Source organism: Bos taurus, chromosome 2, assembly GCF_002263795.3.
Source record: "Bos taurus isolate L1 Dominette 01449 registration number 42190680 breed Hereford chromosome 2, ARS-UCD2.0, whole genome shotgun sequence".
Taxonomy (NCBI): Eukaryota; Metazoa; Chordata; class Mammalia; order Artiodactyla; family Bovidae; genus Bos; species Bos taurus.
Genome location: NC_037329.1, coordinates 79,176,862 through 79,202,179, shown reverse-complemented (window position 1 = coordinate 79,202,179; position 25,318 = coordinate 79,176,862). Strand labels below are relative to the sequence as shown.

Here is a 25,318-nt window from a genome sequence, read left to right as displayed (position 1 = left end):
TAAAATAAGATCACTAGGGTGAGTCCTAGTTGAATATGACTAATATCCTTATAAAAAGAGATTAGGACACAGACCCACACAGAGGGAACGATGTGAAGACAGAAGGAGAATATTATCATCAACCAACCAACGAAAGAGGACCCAGAAAGAATCAACTATGCTGACACCTTGTTCTTGGATGTCTAAGCTCCAGAACCATGAAAAACTAAATGTCTGTGGTTTAAGCCCCTCAGTCTGAGGCTCTTTGTTATAGCATCCAGAGCTGACAAATGTATTTACTAAGTGCAAGCTGTTCTAACTAAGCCCTTTATACTTATGACATTATTTCTCAATGTCAACTCTCAGAAGTAGTTGCCACCACTCTCTCAGTTTTGCTGCTGAGGACATCAAGGGACAGAGATAAGAAATGAAACCACACAAACCCAGAGATTACTGTCTGCATTCATATTGCTTTACCACTGGATAGTCAGCATGAACTTAACTTCTACTGCAGGATATTCTTGCCCAGGAAGATGAAGTTGCAAATAACTTTATTTTTCTTTTCTTTTCTTTTCTTTTTTAACTTTAAATATTGTATTGGTTTTGCCATATATCAAAGTGAATCCACCACAGGTATACATGTGTTCCCCATCCTGAACCCTCCTCCCTCCTCCCTCCCCATACCATCCCTCTGGGTCGTCCCAGTGCACCAGCCTCACGCATCCAGTATCGTGCATCGAACCTGGACTGGTGACTCGTTTCATATATGATATTATACATGTTTCAATGCCATTCTCCCAAATCATCCCACCCTCTCCCTCTCCCATAGAGTCTGAAAGACTGTTCTATACATCCGTGTCTCTTTTGCTGTCTCGTATACAGGGTTATTGTTACCATCTTTCTAAATTCCATATATATGCGTTAGTATACTGTATTGGTGTTTTTCTTTCTGGCTTACTTCACTCTGTATAATAGGCTCCAGTTTCATCCACCTCATTAGAACTGATTCAAATGTATTCTTTTCAATGGCTGAGTAATACTCCATTGGTATATGTACCATAGTTTTCTTATCCATTCATCTGCTGATGGACATCTAGGTTGCTTCCATGTCCTGGCTATTATAAACAGTGCTGCGATGAACATTGGGGTACACGTGTCTCTTTCCCTTCTGGTTTTCTCAGTGTGTATGCCCAGCAGTGGGATTGCTGGATCATAAGGCAGTTCTATTTCCAGTTTTTTAAGGAATCTCCACATTGTTCTCCATAGTGGCTGTACTAGTTTGCATTCCCACCAACAGTGTCAGAGGGTTCCCTTTTCTCCACACCCTCTCCAGCATTTATTGCTTGTAGACTTTTGGATAGCAGTCATTCTGACTGGCGTGAAATGGTACCTCATAGTGGTTTTGATTTGCATTTCTCTGATAGTGATGTTGAGCATCTTTTCATGTGTTTGTTAGCCATCTGTATGGATGAAATGTCTTTGGAGAAATGTCTATTTAGTTCTTTGGCCCATTTTTTGATTGGGTCATTTATTTTTCTGGAATTGAGCTGTAGGAGTTAGCTCAAAACTCATTTGGGTAACATATGACTCAACTTTCTCTCAACAGAGTAAGTAGCCTCATCTAAGAAAAACTGATTGCCCAACTGGATTCATAAGCTGACGACATACACTCCAAACACTTGTTTCACAGTTCCCTCTGAACCTACTCTCCTTTCAGAGAGGACTTGAACCCACAATCCTGGATTCTTTAAGGAACTGGAACTCACTATATTTTCATTGAAACTGGTCTCAGGACTTACTGAAGCTCAGGTTCTTTTTATCTCAGCACAGAATGAACTCAGCCTGAGGCAAGCTGATAGGCGGAGAGTGAGTTTATTAGCATAGGATGCTTGTGAGAGATACAAGTGGGCAGGCAAAGGAGTGCAGCCCTGAGAACAAAGAGGGATACATTTTTATAACAAGATAAGAAGAGTGTGTGTGGGGGGGAAGACCACCTCCTTTTTCATTCTGGGATAAATGGTAAGGCTTACATCATTAGCTCCTCTTTTAACCTATACGGTCTAATTGGGACTGTAATGGCACTATTTAAATCATATATATATTAGCAAAAGGGAGGTAGCATATGCTAAAATATGGTAATTCATCTCAGGTTTCAGTAGAGTGTCCCCTTTCACCTACGTCTTTCCTACATACAGATGCTACTCTTCAAGGATTGTTAACTTGCTGACTTCATGTAACAAGATGTAGACCCATATCTATTGTCTTGTACTTTAACTGCACATGTAGATTGTTGCTTGGTTACTGGATTCTTTTCTTGAGTGGTCATTAGCTTACAACAGTCTCATAAACCCTTTAAAAATTCTTTTTCTATCTTTAACCTCATAGTGGGTTTTCTAAATTCACTATTTAATTATCCTACTCTATCACTATTGGGCTTCCCAGGTGGCACTTGTGGTAAAGAACACACCTGCCAAAGCAGGAGACGTAAGAGATGCGGGTTCACTTCCTGGGTGGGAAGATCCCCTGGAGGAGGGCATGGAAACCCACTCCAGTATTCTTGCCTGGAGAATCCCATGGACAGAGGAACCTGGCCGATTATGGTCCACAGGGTTGCAAAGAGTCAGACATGACTAAGCGACTTAACATGCATGCATATGTGAATCCCTATCACATTGCTGTGTCCAACAGTCCTATTGCATTGTGATTTTGCTCAAGACCAGTTAGGCCACCATCATTGAAAGATCTACCTTAAATCGGACCATCCAAACTTTGTAAATATCCCATCTCTGCCTCTCCCTTTCAGCCAGGAGTCTGTAAAAGCTGCTGCTGCTGCTAAGTTGCTTCAGTTGTGTCCAACTCTGTGCGACCCCAGAGACAGCAGCCCACCAGGCTCCCCAGTCCCTGGGATTCTCCAGACAAGAACACCGGAGTGGGTTGCCATTTCCTTCTCCAATGCATGAAACTGAAAAGTGAAAGTGAAGTCGCTCAGTCGTGTCTGACTCTTAGCGACCCCATGGACTGCAGCCTACCAGGCTCCTCCGTCCATGGGAGTTTCCAGGCAAGAGTACTGGAGTGGGGTGCCATCGCCTTCTCCCTGTAAAAGCTACAACTCCCTGTAAAAAGCTACACCTCCCCAAACTGAAGGGAACAGTAGAACATGGTTTTGCTTGACCAGCCGATTATTTTGGTTGTCTTTTGGGAGGAGATGATGGTCAGGAGGTTAAGCAACTTGTATTGAATCATGCAGATAGTGAGTGTTGAGATGTTTCATCAAAGAGCTGGTGTCCTAATCAAACAATTTCCATCAGTTAATACCATAGTTTGCTTTCCTCTTACAGGATGGAATTTAACTTTTCAGTTCTCAATGACCTGTCTCGCTTCTGCTAAAGTTCTATTCCCTCAAATTGCCTCTGTGTCTTTTTGGTTCCCCTTCCTGACCTCCCTGCATGGAGCAGTTTTGCCAGGGAGTCAGGATAAGTTTCCAAGGAGGAAAGTTTGGTATAGATTCTTTGGAGGCAGATGGGCCTGGGTTCAAACCTTGGTTCATGACCAGCTGAGAGAAGACTTTGATTCCTTAACATCTTTGAACTTTGGCCTGAGATATGACATCTATCAATCTTCTGTATTCTCAGGGTATGTATACCAGTGCACACCACCCACACATGTCTGCACATGATAGGGTGCTAGTCAATGAGAGCAAAGCTGGAGTCTGACATCTAATGGGAAAATAATCCTCATGGGGTTGAAGACCCAAGATTATTTATATAATGTAGCCAGTACAGTGCCTGGCAATTAAAGATGCTCAATAAATGGGAGATTAAAAAAGAGAGATGGAAACATGATTTACAAGAGCAATCGACATGCTCAAGTGGTATTGTCCTTGCAGATCAGGCAAAGGCAGAAGAAAGGAAGCAAATGGGATAGGGATAGGCTTTATACTTTCAGCTGATAAAAATGACCACCTGCAGACAATACTGTATGGCTGCTGGGTTTGGGAATGTCGGGGTGGAAGGTAATATTATACCTTAGTTCTCAGGTTTCAGATCTATTTTTAAACTTCCAGACTCCATAGAAAAAGTAAAGAAAGGTACCGAGTAAGTAACAACCTCCCTGGATCTCATTTTTTTTTTTTTCTGATTTGCAAAAAGATGGTTATTCCATGTTGTTACAGTTAAATGAGATAAACTGACAAGTATATGCATATACTTGTCACTGGGCTTCCCTGGTGCCTCAGACAGTAAAGAATCTGCCTGCAATGTGAGAGACTTGGGGTCAGTACCTAGGTTGGAAAGATTCCCTGGAGGAGGGCATGGCAACCCATTTCAGTATTCTTGTCTGGAGAATCCCCATGGACAGAGGAGCTTGGTGGGCTACAGTTTATGGGGTCACAGAGTCAGACACGAGTGATCAATTAAGCATAGCACACATATGCATATGATATAAATTAGAAAGGTGTCAGTTGCTCTTCCTCTTGCCTGGCAGTCTCTGGTGGGTGTGTGGTAGAACCAAGACAAGTAAATGAGGTGCAATTGCTTGAGGAAGAGGGTCAGTGTGCCCACAGATAGAAGGTAGAGGGGCAAGTGGCAGATTTGGAGAACAAAAATCCAGTGGGGGGAGATGTTGCTGATAACTGGGAGGGGAGGATGGAGGGTAGCCATGTTGGAAGCTTTGGGCTCTTGTCTAGGCTGCTCCAGACCAGTCAGACTTGGAAATGCTAAAAACACTGCCAGATCCTGAAAAAGCACAATTACTGAGGCTCCTGTGCTGCTGCTGCTGCTGCTAAGTCGCTTCAGTTGTGTCTGACTCTGTGCGACTCCATAGACGGCAGCCCACCAGGCTTCCCCGTTCCTGGGATTCTCCAGGCAAGAACACTGGAAAGGGTTGCCATTTCCTTCTCCAATGCATGAAAGTGAAAAGTGAAAGTGAAGTCGCTCAGTTGTGTCCGACTCTTAGCTACCCCATGGACTGCAGCCTACCAGGCTCCTCCGCCCATGAGAGTTTCCAGGCAAGAGTACTGGAGTGGGGTGCCATTGCCTTCTCCTGAGGCTCCTGTACTCATCAGCAAAAATGATTTAGGCCTTTGTCTACAGGTCAAGAGGTGGGCTACCCTGAAGTCCTGCAGGTGAAACTGCTCAGAAATCAGTGGATCTGGGGGCATGTGTGCACACATTGTGTTCTCCCGCACCCTATGCAGGGTAACACTTCACCTTTTCTCCAGCACCATATGAGATCAACTAGCTTCATATCCCCACCAGCAACTGGTACAGCTGATGTCAGTGCCAGTGTACCTGTGATATATGTGTGGTGGTATCTAATTGTGGCTTTTTCTGGCAATTTATCAATGCCAAATCATGTTGATTACCTTTTCATGTGCTTATTTGCCACTTGTATATTCTCCTCTGTGAAATGTCTCTTCGTGTCTTTTGGCCATTTTCTATTACACTATTTGACTTTTATTGCTCAGTTTTGAGAATTCATTATATATTCTAGCTACTAGCCCTCTGTCAGATATGTGGTTTGCACATGTCTTTTCTGTAGCCTGTATTTTCATCCTCTTACCAGGGCCTTTCACAGGGCAAATGTCTTCATTTTGATAAAGCTTAATTTATCAATTTTTAAATGAATTATGCTTTTGGTGTCATCTAAGAATTATTTGCCTAGTTCTAGGCAAATAATAACGGAAGCTTTTCTCCTATGTTTTAAACTAAAGATTTATGTTTTATATTTAATCCCATGATTCATTTTGAGTTAATTTAAAAATAATGTATGAGACTTAAGTCTAGGGTCATATTTGCCTATGGATGACCAATTGCTCTGGTGTCATTTGTTGAAAAGACATCTTAAGTAGTTTTTAATGAGTAAAATCACCTAGCTGGGCCTGCTCACAGATCAAAGGATTGAGTGAATACCAAAGGAGAGCTAGCCGGCTGCAGACTGGCCCATTCCCCCGCCAGGGGCAGAGAGGCAGACAGGCCAGAGCAGGAAGGCAAGGGGCAGTATTGGCCCTAGAGACAGCATCCTCCACCAGATTGTGAGCAGGCTCCCAGTTGCTAACCAAGTCTTCCTGGGATCCTGGACAGTTGACATCTGCCAGTAGGGTCGCAGCCAGAGATCAGCTCCGTAGAGGAGACACAAGGCACATCTGAGACAGCGCTCTTGCGAAGCACCCAGGAATCTGAGCAGCTGGGACTGGAGAGGTGTTTAAGATGCACAAATCACCTGGTACAGTGCGCTTGCCAAGCACCTGGTTGCCTGAGCTGCTCAGACCTGGGAAGGGCACAAAATGCAGGCCCAACCAAGTCTGTGCCTTTGTGGAGTACCCAAGAACCTGAACCTGAGCAGCTTAGATTTGGGAAGTGCATGAAACCCAGGGCCTGCTTTGGAAAGTTCCCCTGAAGAGCAACCTGGAGCCTGAGCAGTGTAGACTGGGAAAGCACACACGCTGTGAGATGGTGCAAACCCAGTGTGGTCCATACACTGCGAGCACTCCCCACCCACGCCAGTGATATTTTTTTGCAGTGTTCCTCGCTCCCCACAGCACAACTCAACAAGTAAGCCTAAATAAGTGACCACCTTCGCCCCCTTGTGTCAGGGCAGAAGTTAGACAGGAGAGACTTGCAAACAGAGGAAGCCAAAATAAATAAAGAGGAGGGAACCGCTTTGGAAGTGACAGGTGCAACAGATTAAAACCCTGTAGTTAACAGTGACTAAGCATTTGAAGGGGCCTATAGACCTTGAGAAGAAGTATAAGCTGGAACAAGGAACAATCTGAAACTTAAATGACCCCACACTGCTCTCAGCAGCTCCAGAGAAATTCCTAGGTATATTTTACTAATATCATTTTTTAATTTTATTTTTTTATTTTAATTGGAGGCTAATTACTTTACAATATTGTATTGGTTTTGCCATACATCAACATGAATCTGCCATGGGTGTACACGTGTTTCCCATCCTGAACCCTGCTCCCACCTCCCTCCCCATCCCATCCCTCTGGGTCATCCCAGTGCACCAGCCCCAAGCATCCTGTATCCTGCATCGAACCTGGACTGGCGATTCGTTTCATATATGATATTATACATGTTTCAATGCCATTCTCCCAAATTATCCCACCCTCTCCCTCTCCCACGGAGTGCAAAAGACTGTTCTATACATCTGTTTCTCTTTTGCTGTCTCGCATACAGGGTTATCATTACCATCTTTCTAAATTCCATATATATTCATTAGTATACTGTATTGGTGTATTACTTTCTGGCTTACTTCACTCTGTATAATAGGCTCCAGTTTCATCCACCTCATTAGAACAGATTCAAATGTGTTCTTTTTAATGGCTGAGTAATACTCCATTGTGTATATGTACCACAGCTTTCTTATCCATTCATCTGCTGATGGACATCTAGGTTGCTTCCATATCCTGTGCTGTGATGGACATTGGGGTACACGTGTCTCTTTTTTAATTTTTAAGTTCTTTATTACCCCCTTTTCATTTTTATAACCTATTACCTTGCAAAAAAAAGACCCTATTTTAAAGCAAATTTCATATATATATTTTTAATAATTTTTGTGATTTTGTTTTGTATTTATAATATTGTATTTTTGAGAATCTAACCTCTTCTCTAGATTTTTAATCTTTGCTTTTTGGTATTTGTTATCAATTTTGTACCTTTAAGAATCTAATTTTCAGTACCCATTTTTACTTAGGGGTGTGATTACTGGCTTGACTACTCTCTCCTCTTTTGACTCTCCTTTTTCTCCCCCAGGTCAAATCTATCTCCTTGCTCCCCATTCTCTTCTCTACCTAACTCTGTGAATCTCTTTGGGTTTTCTGGGCTGTGGAGAACACTTAGGGAACTGATTACTGGCTATATTGGTCTCTCCCCTTTGACTCCCCCTTTTCTCCTCCTAGTCACCTCTATCTCCCCCTCCCTCTTCTCTTCTCTACGTAATTATGTGAACCTCTCTGAGTGTTCCAGACTGTGGAGAGCACATAGAGAATTGATTACTGGCCCCTTTTGATTCCCCCTCTTCTCCTCCTGGCCACCTCTATCTCCCTCCTCCCTTTTCTCTTCTCCATGCAACTCTGTGAACCTCTCTGGATGTCCCTCACTGTGGATAATCTTTTCACCATTAACCTAGATGTTTTATCATCGGTGCTGTATGGATGGAGAAGTCTTGAGGCTACTGTAAGAATAAGACTGAAAGCCAAAAGCAGGAGGCTTAAATACAAAACTTGAGAACACCAGAGAACTCCTGACTCCAGGGAACATTAATCGACAAGAGCTCATCCAAAAACCTCCATACCTACATTGAAACCAAGCTCCATCCAAGAGCCAACAAGTTTCAGAGCAAGACATACCAAGCTAATTCTCCAGCAATGCAGGAACATAATCCTGAGCATTAAAATACAGGTGGGCAAAAGTCACACCAAATCCAGAGACACCTCAAAACTCACCACTGGACACTTCATTGTGCTCCAGAGAGAAGAGATCCAGCTCCACCCACCAGAATACCAAAGCAAGCTTCTCTAATCAGGAAACCTTGACAAACCACTCATCCAACCCCACACACAGGGACGAACCTCCACAATAAAAAGGAACCACAAACTTCCAGCATACAAAAGGCTGCTCCAAACATACCAATCTAAACAAAATGAAAAGGCAGGGAAATATTCAGCAGGTAAAGCAACATGATAAATGCCCACCGAACCAAACAAAAGAGGAGATAGGGAGTCTACCTGAAAAGGAATTTAGCATAATAATAGTAAAGATGATCCAAAATCTTGAAAAAAAATAAATGGAGTTACAGATAAATAGACTGGAGACAAGGATTGAGAAGATGCAAGAAATGCTTAACAAGGACCTAGAAGAAATAAAAAAGAGTCAATAAATAATGAATAATGCAATCACTGAGACCAAAAAGCACTCTGGAGGGAACCAACAGTAGAATAACTGAAGCAGAAGATAGGATAAGTGAGGTGGAAGATAGAATTGTGGTAATAAATGAAGCAGAGAGGAAAAAAGAAAAAAGAATTAAAAGAAATGAGGACAACCTCAGAGACCTCTGGGTCAATGTTAAACACCCCAACATTCGAATCATAGGAGTCACAGAAGAAGGAGACAAAGAGAAAGGCTGTGAGAAAATACTTGAGGAGATAATAGTTTAAAACTTCCCTAAAATGGGGAAGGAAATAGCCACCCAAGTAAAAGAAGCCCAGAGAGTCCCAAACAGGATAAACCCAAGGCAAAACACCTCAAGACACATAGTAATCAAATTAACGAAGATCAAACACAAAGAGCAATATTAAAAGCAGCAAGAAAAAAGCAACAAATAACACACAAAGGGATTCCCATATGGATAACAGCTGGTCTTTCAATAGAAACTCTTCAGGCCAGAAGGGAATAGCAGGACATACTTGAAGTGATGAATGAGAAAAACCTACAACCCAGATTGTAGTACAGATCCTACTGTACCCAGCAAGGATCTCATTCAAATATGAAGGAGAAATCAAAAACTTCACAGACAAGCGAAAGCTCAGAGAATTCAGCACCATCAAACTGGCTCTTCAACAAATGTTAAAGGATCTTCTGTAGACAGGAAACACAGAAAAGGTTTATAAACTCGAACCCAAAACAGCAAAGTAAATGGCAACGGGGTCATACTTATCAATAATTACCTTAAATGTAAATGGGTTGAATGCCCCAACCAAATGACAAAGACTGGCTGAATGGATACAAAAACAAGACCCCTATATATGCTGTCTACGAGAGACCCACCTCAAACCTAGGGACACATACAGACTGAAAGTGAAGGGCTGGAGAAAGATATTTCACACAAACGGAGACCAAAAGAAAGCAGGAGTAGCAGTACTCATATCAGAGAAAATAGACTTTGAAATAAAGGCCGTGAAAAGAGACAAAGAAAGTCATTACATAATGATCAAAGGATCAATCCAAGAAGAAGATATAACAATTATAAATATATGTGCACACAACATAGAAGCACCACAATATGTAAGGCAAATGCTAAGAAGTATGAAAGGGGAAATTAACAGTAACACAACAATAGTGGGAGACTTTAATACCCACTCACACATATGGATAGATCAACTAAACAAAATTAACAAGGAAACACAAACTTTAAATGATACAATGGACCAGTTAGACCTAATTGATATCTATAGGACATTTCACCCCAAAACAATGAATTTCACCTTTTTCTCAAGTGCGCATGGAATCTTCTCCAGGATGGATCACATCCTGGGCCATAAATCTAGCCTTGGTAAATTAAAAAAAATTGAAATCATTTGAAGCATCTTTTTTGATCACAATGTGGTAAGATTAGATGTCAACTATAGGTAAAAAATTATTAAAATTACAAACATATGGAGGCTAAACCACACACTTCTGAATAACAAACAAATCACAGAAGAAATAAAAAAATAAATCAAAAAGAAATCAAAATGAATCAAAATTCATTTTTATGTAGAAATGAATAAAAATGAAAACACAACAACCCAAAACCTATGGGACTCAGTAAAAGCAGTCCTAAGGGGAAGTTCATAGCAATACAAGCTTACCTCAAGAAACAAGAGACAAATCAAATAAATAACCTAACTTTACACCTAAAGCAACTAGAAGAAGAAGAAATGAAGAACCTCAGGGTTAGTAGAAGGAAAAAAACCATAAAAATTAGGGCAGAAATAAATGAAAAAGAAACAAAGGAGACTATAGCAAAAATCAACAAAGCTAAAATCTGGTTCTTTAAGAAGATACATAAAATAGACAAAACCATTAGCTAGACTCATCAAGAAAAAAAGGGAGAAGAATCAAATCAACAAAATTAGAAATGAAAATGGAGAAATCACAACAGACAACAGAAATACAAAGGATCATAAGAGACTACTATCAGCAACTATATGCCAATAAAATGGACACCTTGGAAGAATGAACAAATTCTTAGAAAAGTATGTCCTTCCAAAACGGAACCAGGAAGAAATAGAAAATCTAAACGATCCATCACAAGCACAGAAATTGAAACCGTAATCAGAGATCTTCCAACAAACAAAAGCCCGTGACCAGATGGCTTCACAGCTGAATTCTACTGAAAATTTAGAGAAGAATTAACACCTATTCTACTCAAACTCTTCCAGAAAATTGCAGAGGAAGGTAAACTTTCAAACTCATTCTATGAGGCCACCATCACCCTAATACCAAAACCAGACAAAGATGCCACAAAAAAAGAAAACTACAGGCCAATATCACTGATGAACATAGATGTAAAAATCTTTAATAAAATTCTAGCAAACAGAATCCAACAACATTTTAAAAAGATCATACATCATGACCAAGTGGGCTTTATCCCAGGGATGCAAGGATTCTTCAATATTCACAAATCAATCAGTGGGATACACCACATTAACAAATTGAAAGGTAAAAAACATAATAGATGCCAAGAAAGTCTGTCACAAAATTCAACATCCATTTATGACAAAAACCCTTCAGAAAGCATGCATAGAAGGAACATACCTCAACATAATAAAAGCTATATATGATAAATCCAAAGCAAACATTATCCTCTAAAGTTTAAAGCATTTCCCCTAAAGTCAGGAACATTCAACATAGTTTTGGAAGTTTTAGCTACAGCAATGAGAAGAAAAAGAAATAAAAGGAATCCAAATTGGAAAAGAAGTAAAACTCTCACTGTTTGCAGATGACATGATCCTCTACATAGAAAACCCTAATGACTCCACCAGAAAATTACTAGAGCTAATCAGTGAATATAGTAAAGTTTCAGGATATAAAATTAACACAGAAATCCCTTGCATTCCTGTACGCTAACAATGAGAAAACAGAAAAAGAAATTAAGAAAATAATTCCATTCACCATTGCAACGAAAAGAATAAAATATTTAGGAATAAATCTACCTGAAGAAACAAAAGACCTATATGTAGAAAACTATAAAACACTGATGAAAGAAATCAAGATGACACAAATAGATGGAGAAATATACCATGTCATGGATTGGAAGAATCAGTATGGTGAAAATGAGTATACTACCCAAAGCAATCTATAGATTCAATGCAATCCCTACCAAGCTACTGATGGTATTTTTCAGAGAACCAGAACTTAATAATTTCACAATTTGTATGGAAATACAAAAAAATCTAGAATAGCCAAAGCAATCTTGAGAAAAAAGAATGGAACTGGAGGAATCAACCTGCCTGACTTCAGGCTCTACTACAAAGCTACAGTCATCAAGACAGTATGGTACTGGCACGAAGACAGAAATATAGATCAGTGGAATAAAATAGAAAGCCCAGAGATAAACCCACGCACCTATGGACACTTTATCTTTGACAAAGGAGGCAACAATATACAATGGAGAAAAGACAATCTCTTTAACAAGTGGTGCTGGGAAACCTGGTCAACCACTTATAACAGAATGAAACTATAACACTTTTTAACACCATACACCAAAGTAAACTAAAAATGGATTAAAGATCTAAATGTAAGACAAGAAACTATATAAAACTCCTAGAGGAAAACATAGGCAAAACACTCTCCGATGTAAATCATAGCAGGATCCTCTATGACCCACCTCCCAGAGTAATGGAAATAAAAGCAAAAATAAACAAATGGGACCTAATTAAACTTAAAACTTTTGCACAACAAAGGAAACTATAAGCAAGGTGAAAAGACAGCCTTCAGAATGGGAGAAAATAATAGCAAATGAAGCAACTGACAAAGGATTAATCTTAAAAATATACAAGCAGCTCCTTCAGCTCAATTCCAGAAAAATAAACAACCCAATCAAAAAATGGTCCAAAGAACTAGACCAGACAGTTCTCCAAAGAAGACATACAGATGGCTAACAAACACATGAAAAGATGCTCAACATCACTCATTATCAGATAAATGCAAATCAAAACCACTATGAGGTACCATTTCATACCAGTCAGAATGGCTGCGACCCAAAAGTCTACAAGCAATAAATGCTGGAGAGGATGTGGAGAAAAGGGAACCCTCTTACACTGTTGGTGGGAATGCAACTAGTACATTTTGCTGGGTTGTATGGCAGTTCTATTTCCAGTTTTTTAAGGAATCTCCACACTGTTCTCCATAGTGGCTGTACTATCAGATTCACCATCACATTAAAAGGACTGTACACCATGATTACATGGGATTTATCTTTGGGTTGCAAGGATGGTTCAACATATGAAAATCAATTAATGTGTATACCACATTATAATGAAAGGTAAAAATCATAAAACTTTCTCTATAGATACAGAATAAGCATTTGACAAAACATCTTTCCATGATTAAAAACACCTAACAAATTTGGTATAGAAGAAACATACTTTAACGTAAAGGCCACACATGACAAACCCAAGATAGCACCATACCGAAAGGTGAAAGATTGAAAGTTTTTCCTCTAACATCTGTAACAAGACAAGAATGTCCACTTAACACTTAGTATTGGAAGTCCTAGCCAGACTAATCTGGCAGAAAAAAAATAAAATTATCTAAATCAGAAAGTGAAAAGTGTTAGTTGCTCAGTCGTGTCCGACTCTTTGCCATCCCATGGACCATAGCCTCTGTCCATAGACTTCTCCAGGCAAGAATACTGGAGTGGGTTGCCATTCCCTTCTCCAGGGAATCTTCCTGACCCAGGGTTTGAAATTGGGTCTCCCGCATTGAAAGCAGGTTCTTTACCATCTGGGCCACTGAAGCCCTATCCAATCATAAAGGGAGAAGTAAAACTGTTTTGGCTTACAGATGATCTGATCTTATACATAGAAATCCCAAGATCCCACCAAAAACCTTTTAGAATTAACCAATGAATTCAGTAAAGTGCATTGCATGATACAAAATTAACAGACATAATTATTTCTTTTCTATACATTAACAACATTATATTTGAAAAAGATATGAAAAATCCCATTCACCATAGCATAAAAAAATACTTAGGAATAAATTTAAGCAGATGAAAGATGTATACACTAAATGCTATAATACTTTCATGACAGAGATTGAAGAAGACATGAACAAATGCAGAGATCTTATGTTTTTGAATTGAAAGAATAACTATTGTTAAAATGTCCGTACTACTCAAAGCCATTCATAAAATCAATTCCAATGACGTTTTCCACAGAAAGAGAATGGCAATCCTAAAATCTCTGTGGAACCACAACCAACCAAAATAGCCAAAGCAATATTGAGAAGAAACAAAGTCGGAGGCATAGCACTTCCTTATTTCAAACTGTGCTACTGCTGCTGCTGCTGCTGCTGCTAAGTCGCTTCAGTCGTGTCCGACTCTGTGCGACCTCACAGACGGCAGCCCATCAGGCTCTGCAATCCCTGGGATTCTCCAGGCAAGAACACTGGAGTGGGTTGCCATTTCCTTCTCCAATGCACGAAGGTGAAAAATGAAAGTGAAGTTGCTCAGTCGTGTCCGACTCCTAGGGATTCCATGGACTGCAGCCTACCAGGCTCCTCCGTCCATGGGATTTTCCAGGCAAGAGTACTGGAGTGGGGTGCCATTGCCTTCTCCCATGCTACTAAGCTATAGTAATCAAAACAGTATGATACTGGCATAAAAACAAACATATACTAATGGAGCAGGTTGACAGTCCAGAAATAAGCTCTTGCGTATATAGTCTACTAATATTTGACAAAGAAGCCAAGTGTAGTCAAAGGGAAAATATAGCTTTTCAATAAATAATGCTGGGAAAACTACATAACTGCATGCAGAAGATTGATACTGGCCCCAATCTTATCACTCACAAAAATTAACTTGAAATGGATTAAAGACTTGGAAATAAGACCCGAGTCTCTAAAGCTCTTAAACAAACAAACAAAAAACAGGAAAAAACCTCCTTGGTGTTGGTCTTAGCAGTGATTTTTTTTTTTTGCAAAGGCAATAAAAACAAAAATAATCAAGTGGGACTATATCAAACTTAAAAGCTTCTCCACAGCAAAAGAAACCATCAACAAATGAAAAGGCAACATATGGAATGGGAGAAAATACTTGCAAATTATATATTCATATCTAATAAGGGCTTAGCATCCAAAATATATAAAACTCATATAACTCTATGGAAAAAACACAAACAATTCAATTAAAAATGGGTAAAAGATCTGAATAGACATTTTCTAAACACTTACAAACAAGGACATGAAAAGGTGCTTAGCATCACTAACCATTAGGAAAATGAATATCTAGACAATGGGATATCACCTCACACCTATTAGAATGGCTATTATCAAAAAGACAAGAATTAACAAGTGCTAGTGAGGATGTAGAAAAAAGGAAACCCTGATGTATTTTCAGTGGAAATATGAATTTGTGTAGCCACTATGGAGAACTGCATGGAGGATCCTAAACAATGAAAATTAGAACTACCATATGATCCATACATCCCACTTCTGGTTATATTTCCAAAGGAAGTGAAAACAGCCTCTTGAAGACATGTCTGCACTTCCACGTTCTTTGCAGCATTATTCACAATAGCCAAGAGGAGGAAACAACCCAAGAGTCTGTCAACAGATGAATGGATAATGGAATGTTATTTAGCCATGAGAAAGAAGGAAATTCTGCCATTTTTAGTAACATGGATGGAAACATGAAGGCATGGATGGAAACATGAAGGCTTTATGCTAAGCGAAATAAGTCAGACAAAGACAAATACTATACAATATCACTTTCATTTGGAATCTTTAGAAAACAAACTCACAGAAACAGAGTAGAATGGTGTTGCCAGAGGTTAGAGGGTAGGCGAAATAGGGAGACTTTGGTCAAAAGGTACAAACTTCTAGTTAAAAGATGAATCAATTTTAAAGATCTAATGTACTACTGCATGGTTACTATAGTTCATAATACTGTATTATATACTTGAACCTTGCTAAGAGAGTAGATCTTAAATGTTCTCACCACAAAAAGGTAGTTATGTGACTTTATGGAAGTGATAGTTAATGCTGCGGTGGTAACTACTTTGCAATAGATAAGTATATAAAATCAACACATACTCCTTAAACTAACACAAGGTCATAATGTCAATTTTATCTGGAAATCTGAAAAAAAATTTTTTTTGGATGCAGTCATCCAGTTATTAAAATTTATAATAGATAACTCTCATATATAGATCCCTTGTAGACTTATTTCTATTATCTGCTTTTTTTCTTGATCTTATTTTTGTGTGCCTGTTAATATTTAATTGAATACTAGGCCCTATAAATGAAATAGTAGTGGCTCTAGATGGTATCATTTTCCTTCTGAAAGTATTTACACTTTCCTTCGGCAGTGATATGGAGGAAGAACAGGTCTCTTCAGTTTTGTCAGAGACTGAGGGTCCATCAGTCTGAGCTCCATCCTTTGTAAGGATTAGTCTGCCACTGATACACTCCCTCTTTTAAGCTATAACCTTTCTAACCAATATCCTGGGGTATTTATCAAAGTTTGTCTTCCTATGTGGGTTGTGAATGCCAACTTTTATTTCCCTAGCATTCCAATCTCTGATAAATTGTATTTCAGATCCTTTCTGCTTGATTTCTTTGTCTTTAGCAATCTTAAGCCTGTGCTGCTTAAGAATAGGGAGGCACCTTGGAGGAACAGGAAGAAATACAGTGCTTTCTGAAAGCGTTGCCCTGCTTTCAGGGACCTCTTATTCTGTGTGGGCAAGCTAGAACTCCAACTTGTAAATTTGCGGTCCCATGGTATTGCTGAAATTCTCTTGGCTGCTCCAAACATGGCAGTCATCCTTGGCCCAGCACCTCAGCCTGCCTCTTAACCTGATCTGCTCAGCCTGAAAGGCCCTAGGACAGTCATGGAAGGACATGGGCTCACTGCAGAGAGCTCTCTTCACTTGGGGACCTCATCTGGTGTCCTAAACAGACTTCCTGTCTTGTTCTGCTCTTTGGACATGCTTTATTTATAGTTGCCCTTGGTGGGAGTGTTGGTCTGCTCTGAGCTGCCTGTCACAGTCAGAAGCAGGAGTCCTCCAGAGCCTGTGTTTTGGTCAACATTTGCCTGACCCAAAAGTCCTTAATGTTTCTACTCCAGCAGAAAGCAGTATATCTAGTTTTCATGCAAATATGCCCACAAATAATAAAAAATCTGTTGATAAGAGGTATATGCATACAAACACACAAACTCTTACTTCATATAAATTATACCAGGGTTTCCTGCTTTTACTGCAGGCACCAGAAAACAGTTGCTCTGATTCATTTGAGGTAGTAGTCTAAGTCCCAATTTAAATACAAATAGGAAAACAAATCACAGCCAAGGGAGTTTGACTTTTTCTATGTCCTAGGTGGCAACCGGCTTTCACAGACATGCAGAGAACCACAGATCCCTGGAGTTCCATGACAGCAACTGGGGCTCTGCCCAGTCATTCAGAATGGCTACAAGTAGGTCCTGATCGTACGCTTTTCCCAACATCTTACGTCTACGGACTCTTCCCCCCTGGGGACTTCGGTCTGCTTCTGACAAAACCCTCTGCTGCCTCTCCCCCAGCCTGCCCTACCTGCCTACTGTGCCAGGAGTCCCACGTGGGTTTTTTCTCAGGCTTGCTTTGGACCCACATGGGCTTGGGATTCCCTGTTATCCTCCCTGTCACCAGCCTCTTATCTGGGCCTCTCCCTCCAGCCACGTTTCTTGGGGCTCTTGAACTCTTTCAAGGTCTTCTGTACCTCCTCTCTGTAATGCTGGATCCTCAGTGAAAACACTCCTCCCTCCCTTCCATCTTCCCGGGCCTCTCGCAGTTGAAGACACCACCTCCAGGAGGCCTTCCTGGATTCCTGGTGTGGTGAGCTGGAGATGCCTGCAGCTGGGTACCCACAGCTGCCCTTGGCCATGGTGCTTCCCGCCCAGACTGCTGTTTACGTTCTGTTCTGTTTATGTCTCACCTTGGTCTCTTGCATTCTCCTCCCTGCCCCCGCCCAGTGAGTCTTACTGCTGGATGGTGATGCTGAAGTCAGCCTACTTCCAGCCTGGCTGCCAGCTCTTAGGAGGGAACACCAGTAGAACCAAAGGGGAGAAGAGACCCTGTTTTAGGAGATGGGCCATGGGCGCCAGCAGGAGTTCAGTGGACTGTAGAAGGGGAAGGGGATGAGGCATTGATTTTGGACCCACAGCCTGAGCAAATATGGGATGGCAGTTATGAACCCAGTGGGCATACCAGCCTGGCTAGAACATTGCATCTCCCGCTCTGTGCTCAGAGGGGAAACAAATGCAGAGAGGGGAAACCAGAACCTCAACATTAGAGTCAGGATTTGAGTCCAGGTTCTGGGCTGCCTATCCATAGCTCTGGTCTAAGACCTGCTTCCTTTCACTCCTGTGAGCCAACCTGCAGACCAGGGTCCTAGATCTGGGTGTGGCCTCCCATTCAGTCTCCAGCGAGAGCCTGAACCAAAACTGAGAGGCTGGGGGATTAGTGGGAAGGGGCACAGGGTTGAGGGGAAAGGGCAGAGCTGTGCCTCAGGGTCTCAAGTAAAGTTCACTGTTGGCAGCACCTGTGATCCTCTGGCAACTTGGGTGTTCCCAGGTGAGGTCTTCTACTGATGTGACTTGGAACCTGTTTTCTGGGGTTCTTCTGCTAGTCCCTACTCTTGCTGGGGCCTCCTACTGGCCTCTTACCTCCTCTCTTCCACACCCATGGACCAAAGAGCCTGGCCGGCTACAGACCATGAGGTTGCAAAGAGTCGGATGTGACTGAGCAACTAACACTTGCACTTCATGCTTTCCATACCCAGACATGGGAACACCTTACGGGGCCCAGGCCATTGCTGCCCTCAACTCTGGTGTTGAAATCAGGACGGGTTAGTGTGATCCTGTGGTTACCACTTCTGGGACTAGGAGAGAGATCTTTCTGAGAGGGAAGGGTTTTGGGCTGGTGGGAAAAGGTTGAGGACATGGACAGTCCTTGTGGGCCCATGTGGGGAGGATCATAGTGCCGGCTGCATCCATGCAGGGTCCAGCAGGAAGCGGATGGCACAGGGCATCAGAGTACGAGGAGGGTGTTTTAATAAAAGACATTTACAAAGCATGGGTGTAGAGAAACCTCAAGAGAGAATGCAGTTTCCTGGGCCTCAGAACTTCAGAGCTGTTACTACCCCAGGTAGAGGGGTCGGGACAGGTAGAGTTACCAAAACCCAGAGGTAAGAGAGCTTCCTGACAGCAGCTGGGACCTTTGTTCAGTTGAAGATGACAAGTGGCCAGCTGGTCCCTGCCAAGAGAGGAGAAGCAGGCCTGCTTCTGCCTCTGACCTCCAGCTGGCCAAACCCAACCAGGAGCAGAGGACCAGGGGGATTGTTGGGAGTCTGTGCAGTCAGGTAGCAGGGTGGTGAAGGGTAAAGGTGGGTGCTGCAGAGGGATGATGACAGCTATGGGCAGGGAGCACTTTGTGGGTCAGTTGGAGATTGAGGGCTTTGCTCTTGCTCTGTCCCGGGCGCCTGGCCCTGGATGGGTCTGCTCACACTGGGGGCTGATGGTGGCTCTCCTGAGTCCCAGCCCTCGATCCTACACTCCTTTGGAAACCAGGCGCAGGGAACCAGACTTGGGGCCTCTAGACTTGCTATCCCCAAGCAGACACAGCTTTCCCTCCTCGGGGATCCTGGATGTCCCAGGACCTTTTGTGCCTCCTCCTCCTCCTTCTTTTTCTTCTTCTTGAGCCAGAAAATGTAACATCTGGGCCAGGAAACAGGGTGGAGATGGGTCAGTCAAGCTGTAGGCGTGCCTTCCTTGGGGACATGGGGCTTGCAGCAGGCACTCACCCACCTCCAGCTAGGGTCGCCAGGGGCAGAGCGATGCCGATGCCCATAGCCCACCTGAAGTTCTTCCCAGTCCATGCTCCTGGGAGAGGGGGAAAGGGAGAGCCAGTGATTAGGGAGCAGACAGGGCCATCTCAGCTCCAAGAGGAGGCTGCATTCTTTCCTTCTTTTATTCACCCACTCGGTCATCTGTTTGTAGACACTGAGCACCTATTGTATGCCCACCTACATCTAGAGATGAGTGAAACAGGGTCCCTGATCTTCAGGAGGGAGAGAAACCAAAGAGTCTGCTGTGGTGTCCCAGGGGAGCAGAGCAGGGCAGGGCACGGGCTGAACGATCACTGGGAGGGTCAATGAGCTCTGGGTTGACTAGCTCAGAGCTAGTCATGAAAAGCTTCTTAAGAAACAGGAATTCTGAACTGGACTTTGAAAGACTAGTAGTTCAGTTCAGATGGTCAAGGAGCCAAACTGTGTTCCAGGCAGAGGACACAGAGTGTTCAAGGTCAGAAGCATGAAGTTGTCTGTCCAGCGTGTCAGCAGCTCTGTGTGTCTGGGAAGACAGGGGAGGGTACAGGCAAGCAGGGCCTCCCTAGGTGGGTGTGCTTTATCTGGGGGCCACTGGGAGCTACTGAAAGTTATAACAGGGAGTGTCATAGGTAGATTGGCTCCTTGAGAGAGAGAGTTCTTTGATTGCTGAGTGAGAGGTGACCAGGAGAGGCAGGGAGGCCAGTTAGGAAATTCTGCCAAAATCCAGGTAAGAGGTGAGGCTGTCTGAGAAGAGGAGGTTGGAAGGATCATATGGTAACATGTTGAAGAATTCTTTAGCAAGACCTGGTGACTACATACTCTGAGTAAGGGAGGGAGACTCCTGGTTTAGGAGGTTGAGGACTTGAGTGAGACATTTGCTGAGAGGGGGCCTGAAGGAAGAGTAGATCTGGGGGAGTTGAGATGGATTTGGACATGTCCCCAGGCATGTTGACTTTAGGGACCTGACAGGCCCCCTGAGAACATGTCCTAGAGGCAGATGGCTCTATGGCTCTGAAGCTGGACATGTGGAATCCAGACATCCTGGGAGTTCCCCAGGGAGGATGGGCAGCACAAAGGGATCAGGGGTAGACAGAGGAAGAAGACATTCCAGGCAAAGACAACAACGGACCTGGAGTGGAGGCGGGGAGGCTGGAGGCCAAGATGGTTGGTTGACCACTGACCTGGGCAGACAGCAGGGTCTTGGCAGGTAAGGAAGTGTTTCTGGCATGTGGTGCAACTGATTACCTCCAATGTGGAGCGGATGTCTATGAGAGAGAATGGGTAGGAGCCTTAGAGCGAGTCAGGTGCCCCTCACCCCTCACCCAGACCTGGTCCCCAAAATACTCACCACAGGACTCATTGCAGGCTGCCCAGGAGGGTGAAATGGTAGAGAGACTGAGTTTCTGGGGAGGCAGACAGAGCTGGGAGGGACTGGGGTGTGAGCAGGAATCACAGCTGCGAGAAAGTGTGGTTAGGTGCCCCAGGCAAGGGCAGGGGAAGGGCCCAAAGGGGGCTGCAGATTGGACTCTGTCTCATCAGGACTCTGGGAAGTGAAGGGCTGGGTGATGAGCAGGGGCCAGCCCCACCTCTCACCCTTGTCCTTCAGCCCCTCAGATACATCCTCCAGCTCCTTGGAAAATTGCTGCTTCAGGACACGAACTTCTTCCAAAAGTGATGGTTTATCTGGGTGGAGCAGGAAGGAAGGGGTGTTTTCGCTGTCTGTTCCGTAGGTGGAATCAATAACCTAACTTTCTTAATATTAGGAATTCAAACCAGTTTTTTCAGACAGAAATTCTGTACAGCACACAGATAGATGTTGTGTCCAATCCCACCCTTCACAACACTGCCCCACCACATGCCAGTGGTCTTCAGGGAATGCCTTGGAGGATCAGGTTTTGTTAACCCAAGCCCTGGGGCCCTAGGATGCTAAGCTTCCTCACCATCTCGAAGCTTCTTAATGGCTTTATCTATGTGAGTGAATAACGTTCCTGCTGCTTCCTCCAAATGGTCTTGACCTGAGAATGGGGTTTGGGACAAAGTTAGAGGATTAAGACACCGGGCCAGGTAAAGGGGTCAGCCCTGATCCCTGGGTCTCCTGGCTGTGCCTCACCAAGGTACGAGTTTTCAGGAGAAGACTGATTGTCCATGAATAGGGAATGGAGGCTTTGGGAGAGCTCTGCGGGTGGCCCTGGAGTGCCCCAAAGAATCTGCAGGTCATAATCTATCAGTGCAGGCAGCTCTTGCCAGCATTGGAGGCAGTTCTTCCCATTGGTGGTGGGCAGGAGACAGCTGAGCAGGAGAAGCAGCATCTTCTGGGGTTTTCCTCTGGTGCCCTTACCACCTTGCCTGGCAGTTCCACATAGAATGCTGATACCCTGTCCCCCTGGAAACAACATTCATTTTACAGAACAAAAGTAAATTCCACAGGGTAAGGTGAAAGCCAGTTATGGCGTTACTGAGTCCAAGCTTGTTCTGCTGGCTGCACAAGACAACTTTATTCAGAAAGCTGGTTGTCTGTGAAGCTGGCACACTAGTGTTTCAAATAACCATCTTGTTGGGGTCTGTGTGCCAGGTTCTTTTAAGGATCAGAGATGGGGGGAGGTGAGGAAAGAAAGTAAAATCTTACAAGTGTCTCCTAGAATGGCAAACCTCAGGCAAGGGGTTGTGTAAATTTCTTCCTTCTGCCATCCACAGGCAGACAGGGTTCTGAACAAAGGCACTTCAGCTTACCAGTCAGGCAGAGGGGCGGGATTCTCTGAGGCAAGCCATTATGTGTGACTGTAATAACCAAAGTGGCCAAAGAAACAGATCTAGCACAGAAGAGTCAAAATTGACTCTTTCCTTTTACAATGGCACAAACCAGGGCTTTGGCATCAAACCAAAGTGAGGACCCTGATATCCTCCTTTGAAGATGGAGTCACTGATCATCATTGGTGATGGTTCTTGTGAGGACGAGAGAAATGGCTGTGCCACCTTGTGATCTGTCCTCAGCTCCCTTGGTGGCATTTACCATATTATGGAATAGTTCAACAAGCTGAAATTTGCAGGGCCAGGAGACAGCAGCATAGAGAGAGGGTTGGTTGTTTAAAGAGTCTGAATCACTTTGCTACATAGAAATGGTCAGCCATGTGGGAAGCTTGTGGAACACATGTCTTTTCCATGGCACTTATAAACTGGCTACTGTTTTCATGCCTGATCAAAACAGAGGGTCTTCAGTAGCTATTCTGATCACAGAGTAGACACTGTAAGCAGAGTATAGATAGGGAGTGCATGAAAGTACAGAGAGAGAAGTCATCTCTGAGACAGCAGTTCTTTTGTGCAGTGGGCATTGAAGAGATGCAAAATTCCTTATTCTCTAATAAAGAGAAAGCCAGTGGCGTCCTTGTCACTCCTCACCTGATAAGCTTTCCCTCTTCCATGTCGTGCTTCCAACCAATTTGAGTTCCTCAAGCTGAACTATGGACAGCTGAAAGCCACCAGGCATTTAAGGAGTGCTTTAAGTGTGAACAAGAGACAAAACAATGTCAAAAATTCAAACAAAAGCAAGCAAAAACCACAGGAAAAAAGAGTACAAAGGACATGGTGGGAAGCAGAAGAAAACTTAGAAACTCACCATAACTAAATAGACAAACTATTGCTTTCCCCAAACAAGAAGAAGCTATATGTAGAAAAAAAAAGTCTGAAAATAAAGTGTTATTGGAGATTAAAGATATAATACCAAGAATTAAAAAATTACATAGATGTGTTGGGAGATAGGCTTTCAGAAGTCTCCTAGCCAGAAGTATAAAAATAATAGAGATGAGAAATAGGAAAAGATAAAATTAGATAATCCATGAAGTCCAGGTCTAACATCTAGCTAATATAAATTTCAGAAAGTAAGAACAGAGGAAATGGAGGGAAGAAAGTTATTTGCAATGAAAGTTGGGTTGGAGGGATAAACATGTACACACTACCATATATAAAATACATAACCAAAAAGTACTTTCTGTGTAATACAGGGAACTCTACTCAGTATTCTGCAACAACCGGTATGATAAATGAATCTGAAAAAGAATGGAGATATTTATATACATGTACCTATATCACTTTGCTGTACATCTGAAACTAACACCATATTGTAAATTGACTCTCAGTTCAGTTCAGTCCAGTCGCTCAGTCGTGTCTGACTCTTTGCGACCCCATGAATAGCAACATGCCAGGTCTCCCTGTCTATCACCAACTCCTGGAGTTCACCCAGGCTCACGGTCACTGAGTCAGTGATGCCATCCAGCCATCTCATCCTCTGTCATCCCCTTCTCCTCCTACCCCCAATCCCTCCTAGCATCAGAGTCTTTTCCAATGAGTCAACTCTTCACATGAGGTGGCCAAAGTATTGGAGTTTCAGCTTTAGCATCATTCCTTCCAAAGAAATCCTAGGGCTGATCTCCTTCAGAATGGACTGGTTGGATCTTCTTGCCATCCAAGGGACTCTCAAGAGTCTTCTCCAACACCACAGTTCAAAAGCATCAATTCTACGGCGCTCAGCTTTCTTCACAGTCCAACTCTCACATCCATACATGACCACAGGAAAAACCATAGCCTTGACTAGACGGACCTTTGTTGGCAAAGTAGTATCTCTGCTTTTGAATATGCTATCTAGGTTGGTCATAACTTTCCTTCCAAGGAGTAAGCGTCTTTTAATTTCATGGCTGCAGTCACCATCTGCAGTGATTTTGGAGCCCCCCAAAATAAAGTCTGACACTGTTTCCACTGTTTCCCCATCTATTTGCCATGAAGTGGTGGGACCGGATGCCATTATCTTCTTTTTCTGAATGTTGAGCTTTAAGCCAACTTTTTCACTCTCTACTTTAACTTTCTTTCTTTCTTTTTTTTTTTCTACTTTAACTTTCATCAAGAAGCTTTTTAGTTCTTCTTCACTTTCTGCCATAAGGGTGGTGTCATCGTCATATCTGAGGTTATTGATATTTCTCCCGGCAATCTTGATTCCAGCTTGTGCTTCTTCCAGCCCAGCGTTTCTCATGATGTACTCTGCGTATAAGTTAAATAAGCAAGGTGACAATCTACAGCCTTGAGGTACTCCTTTTCCTATTTGGAACCAGTCTGTTGTTCCATGTCCAGTTCTAACTGTTGCTTCCTGACCTGCATACAGATTTCTCAAGAGGCAGGTCAGGTGGTATGGTAGTCCCATCTCTTGAAGAATTTTCCACAGTTTATTGTGATCCACACAGTCAAAGGCTTTGGCATAGTCAAGAAAGCAGAAATAGATGTTTTTCTGGAACTCTCTTGCTTTTTCCATGATTCAGCGGATGTTGGCAATTTGATCTCTGGTTCCTCTGCCTTTTCTAAAACCAGCTTGAACATCTGGAAGTTCACGGTTCACATATTGCTGAAGCCTGGCTTGGAGAATTTTGAGCATTACTTTACTAGCATGTGAGATGAGTGCAATTGTGCGGTAGTTTGAGCATTCTTTGGCATTGCCTTTCTTTGGGATTGGAATGAAAACTGACCTTTTCCAGTCCTGTGGCCACTGCTGAGTTTTCCAAATTTGC

The 25,318-nt window shown here is 42.8% G+C and overlaps 1 protein-coding gene across 15 annotated transcripts; it reads right to left on the bottom strand.

The window, feature by feature from the left end:
* Window positions 1-18,973: 18,973 nt before the first annotated feature.
* TEX51 (testis expressed 51) lies at window positions 18,974-22,144 on the bottom strand. Of its 15 annotated transcripts, none has more exons than XM_059878660.1 (8): window positions 21,880-22,144; window positions 21,710-21,784; window positions 21,356-21,452; window positions 21,118-21,224; window positions 20,899-21,034; window positions 19,750-19,824; window positions 19,449-19,659; window positions 18,974-19,198 (listed from the first exon to the last, which is right to left on the bottom strand). In XM_059878660.1, exons 1-8 carry the CDS (start codon window positions 22,076-22,078, stop codon window positions 19,115-19,117), a joined length of 984 nt encoding a protein of 327 aa, XP_059734643.1. In that variant the 5' UTR covers window positions 22,079-22,144; the 3' UTR covers window positions 18,974-19,114. The 15 variants fall into 15 exon arrangements, with proteins under 15 accessions (XP_059734643.1, XP_059734651.1, XP_059734648.1 ...); XM_059878668.1 differs by having other exon boundaries at window positions 19,602-19,659; window positions 19,746-19,824; window positions 21,880-22,143; XM_059878665.1 differs by having other exon boundaries at window positions 19,602-19,659; window positions 21,880-22,143.
* Between the last annotated feature and the right edge of the window lie 3,174 nt (window positions 22,145-25,318).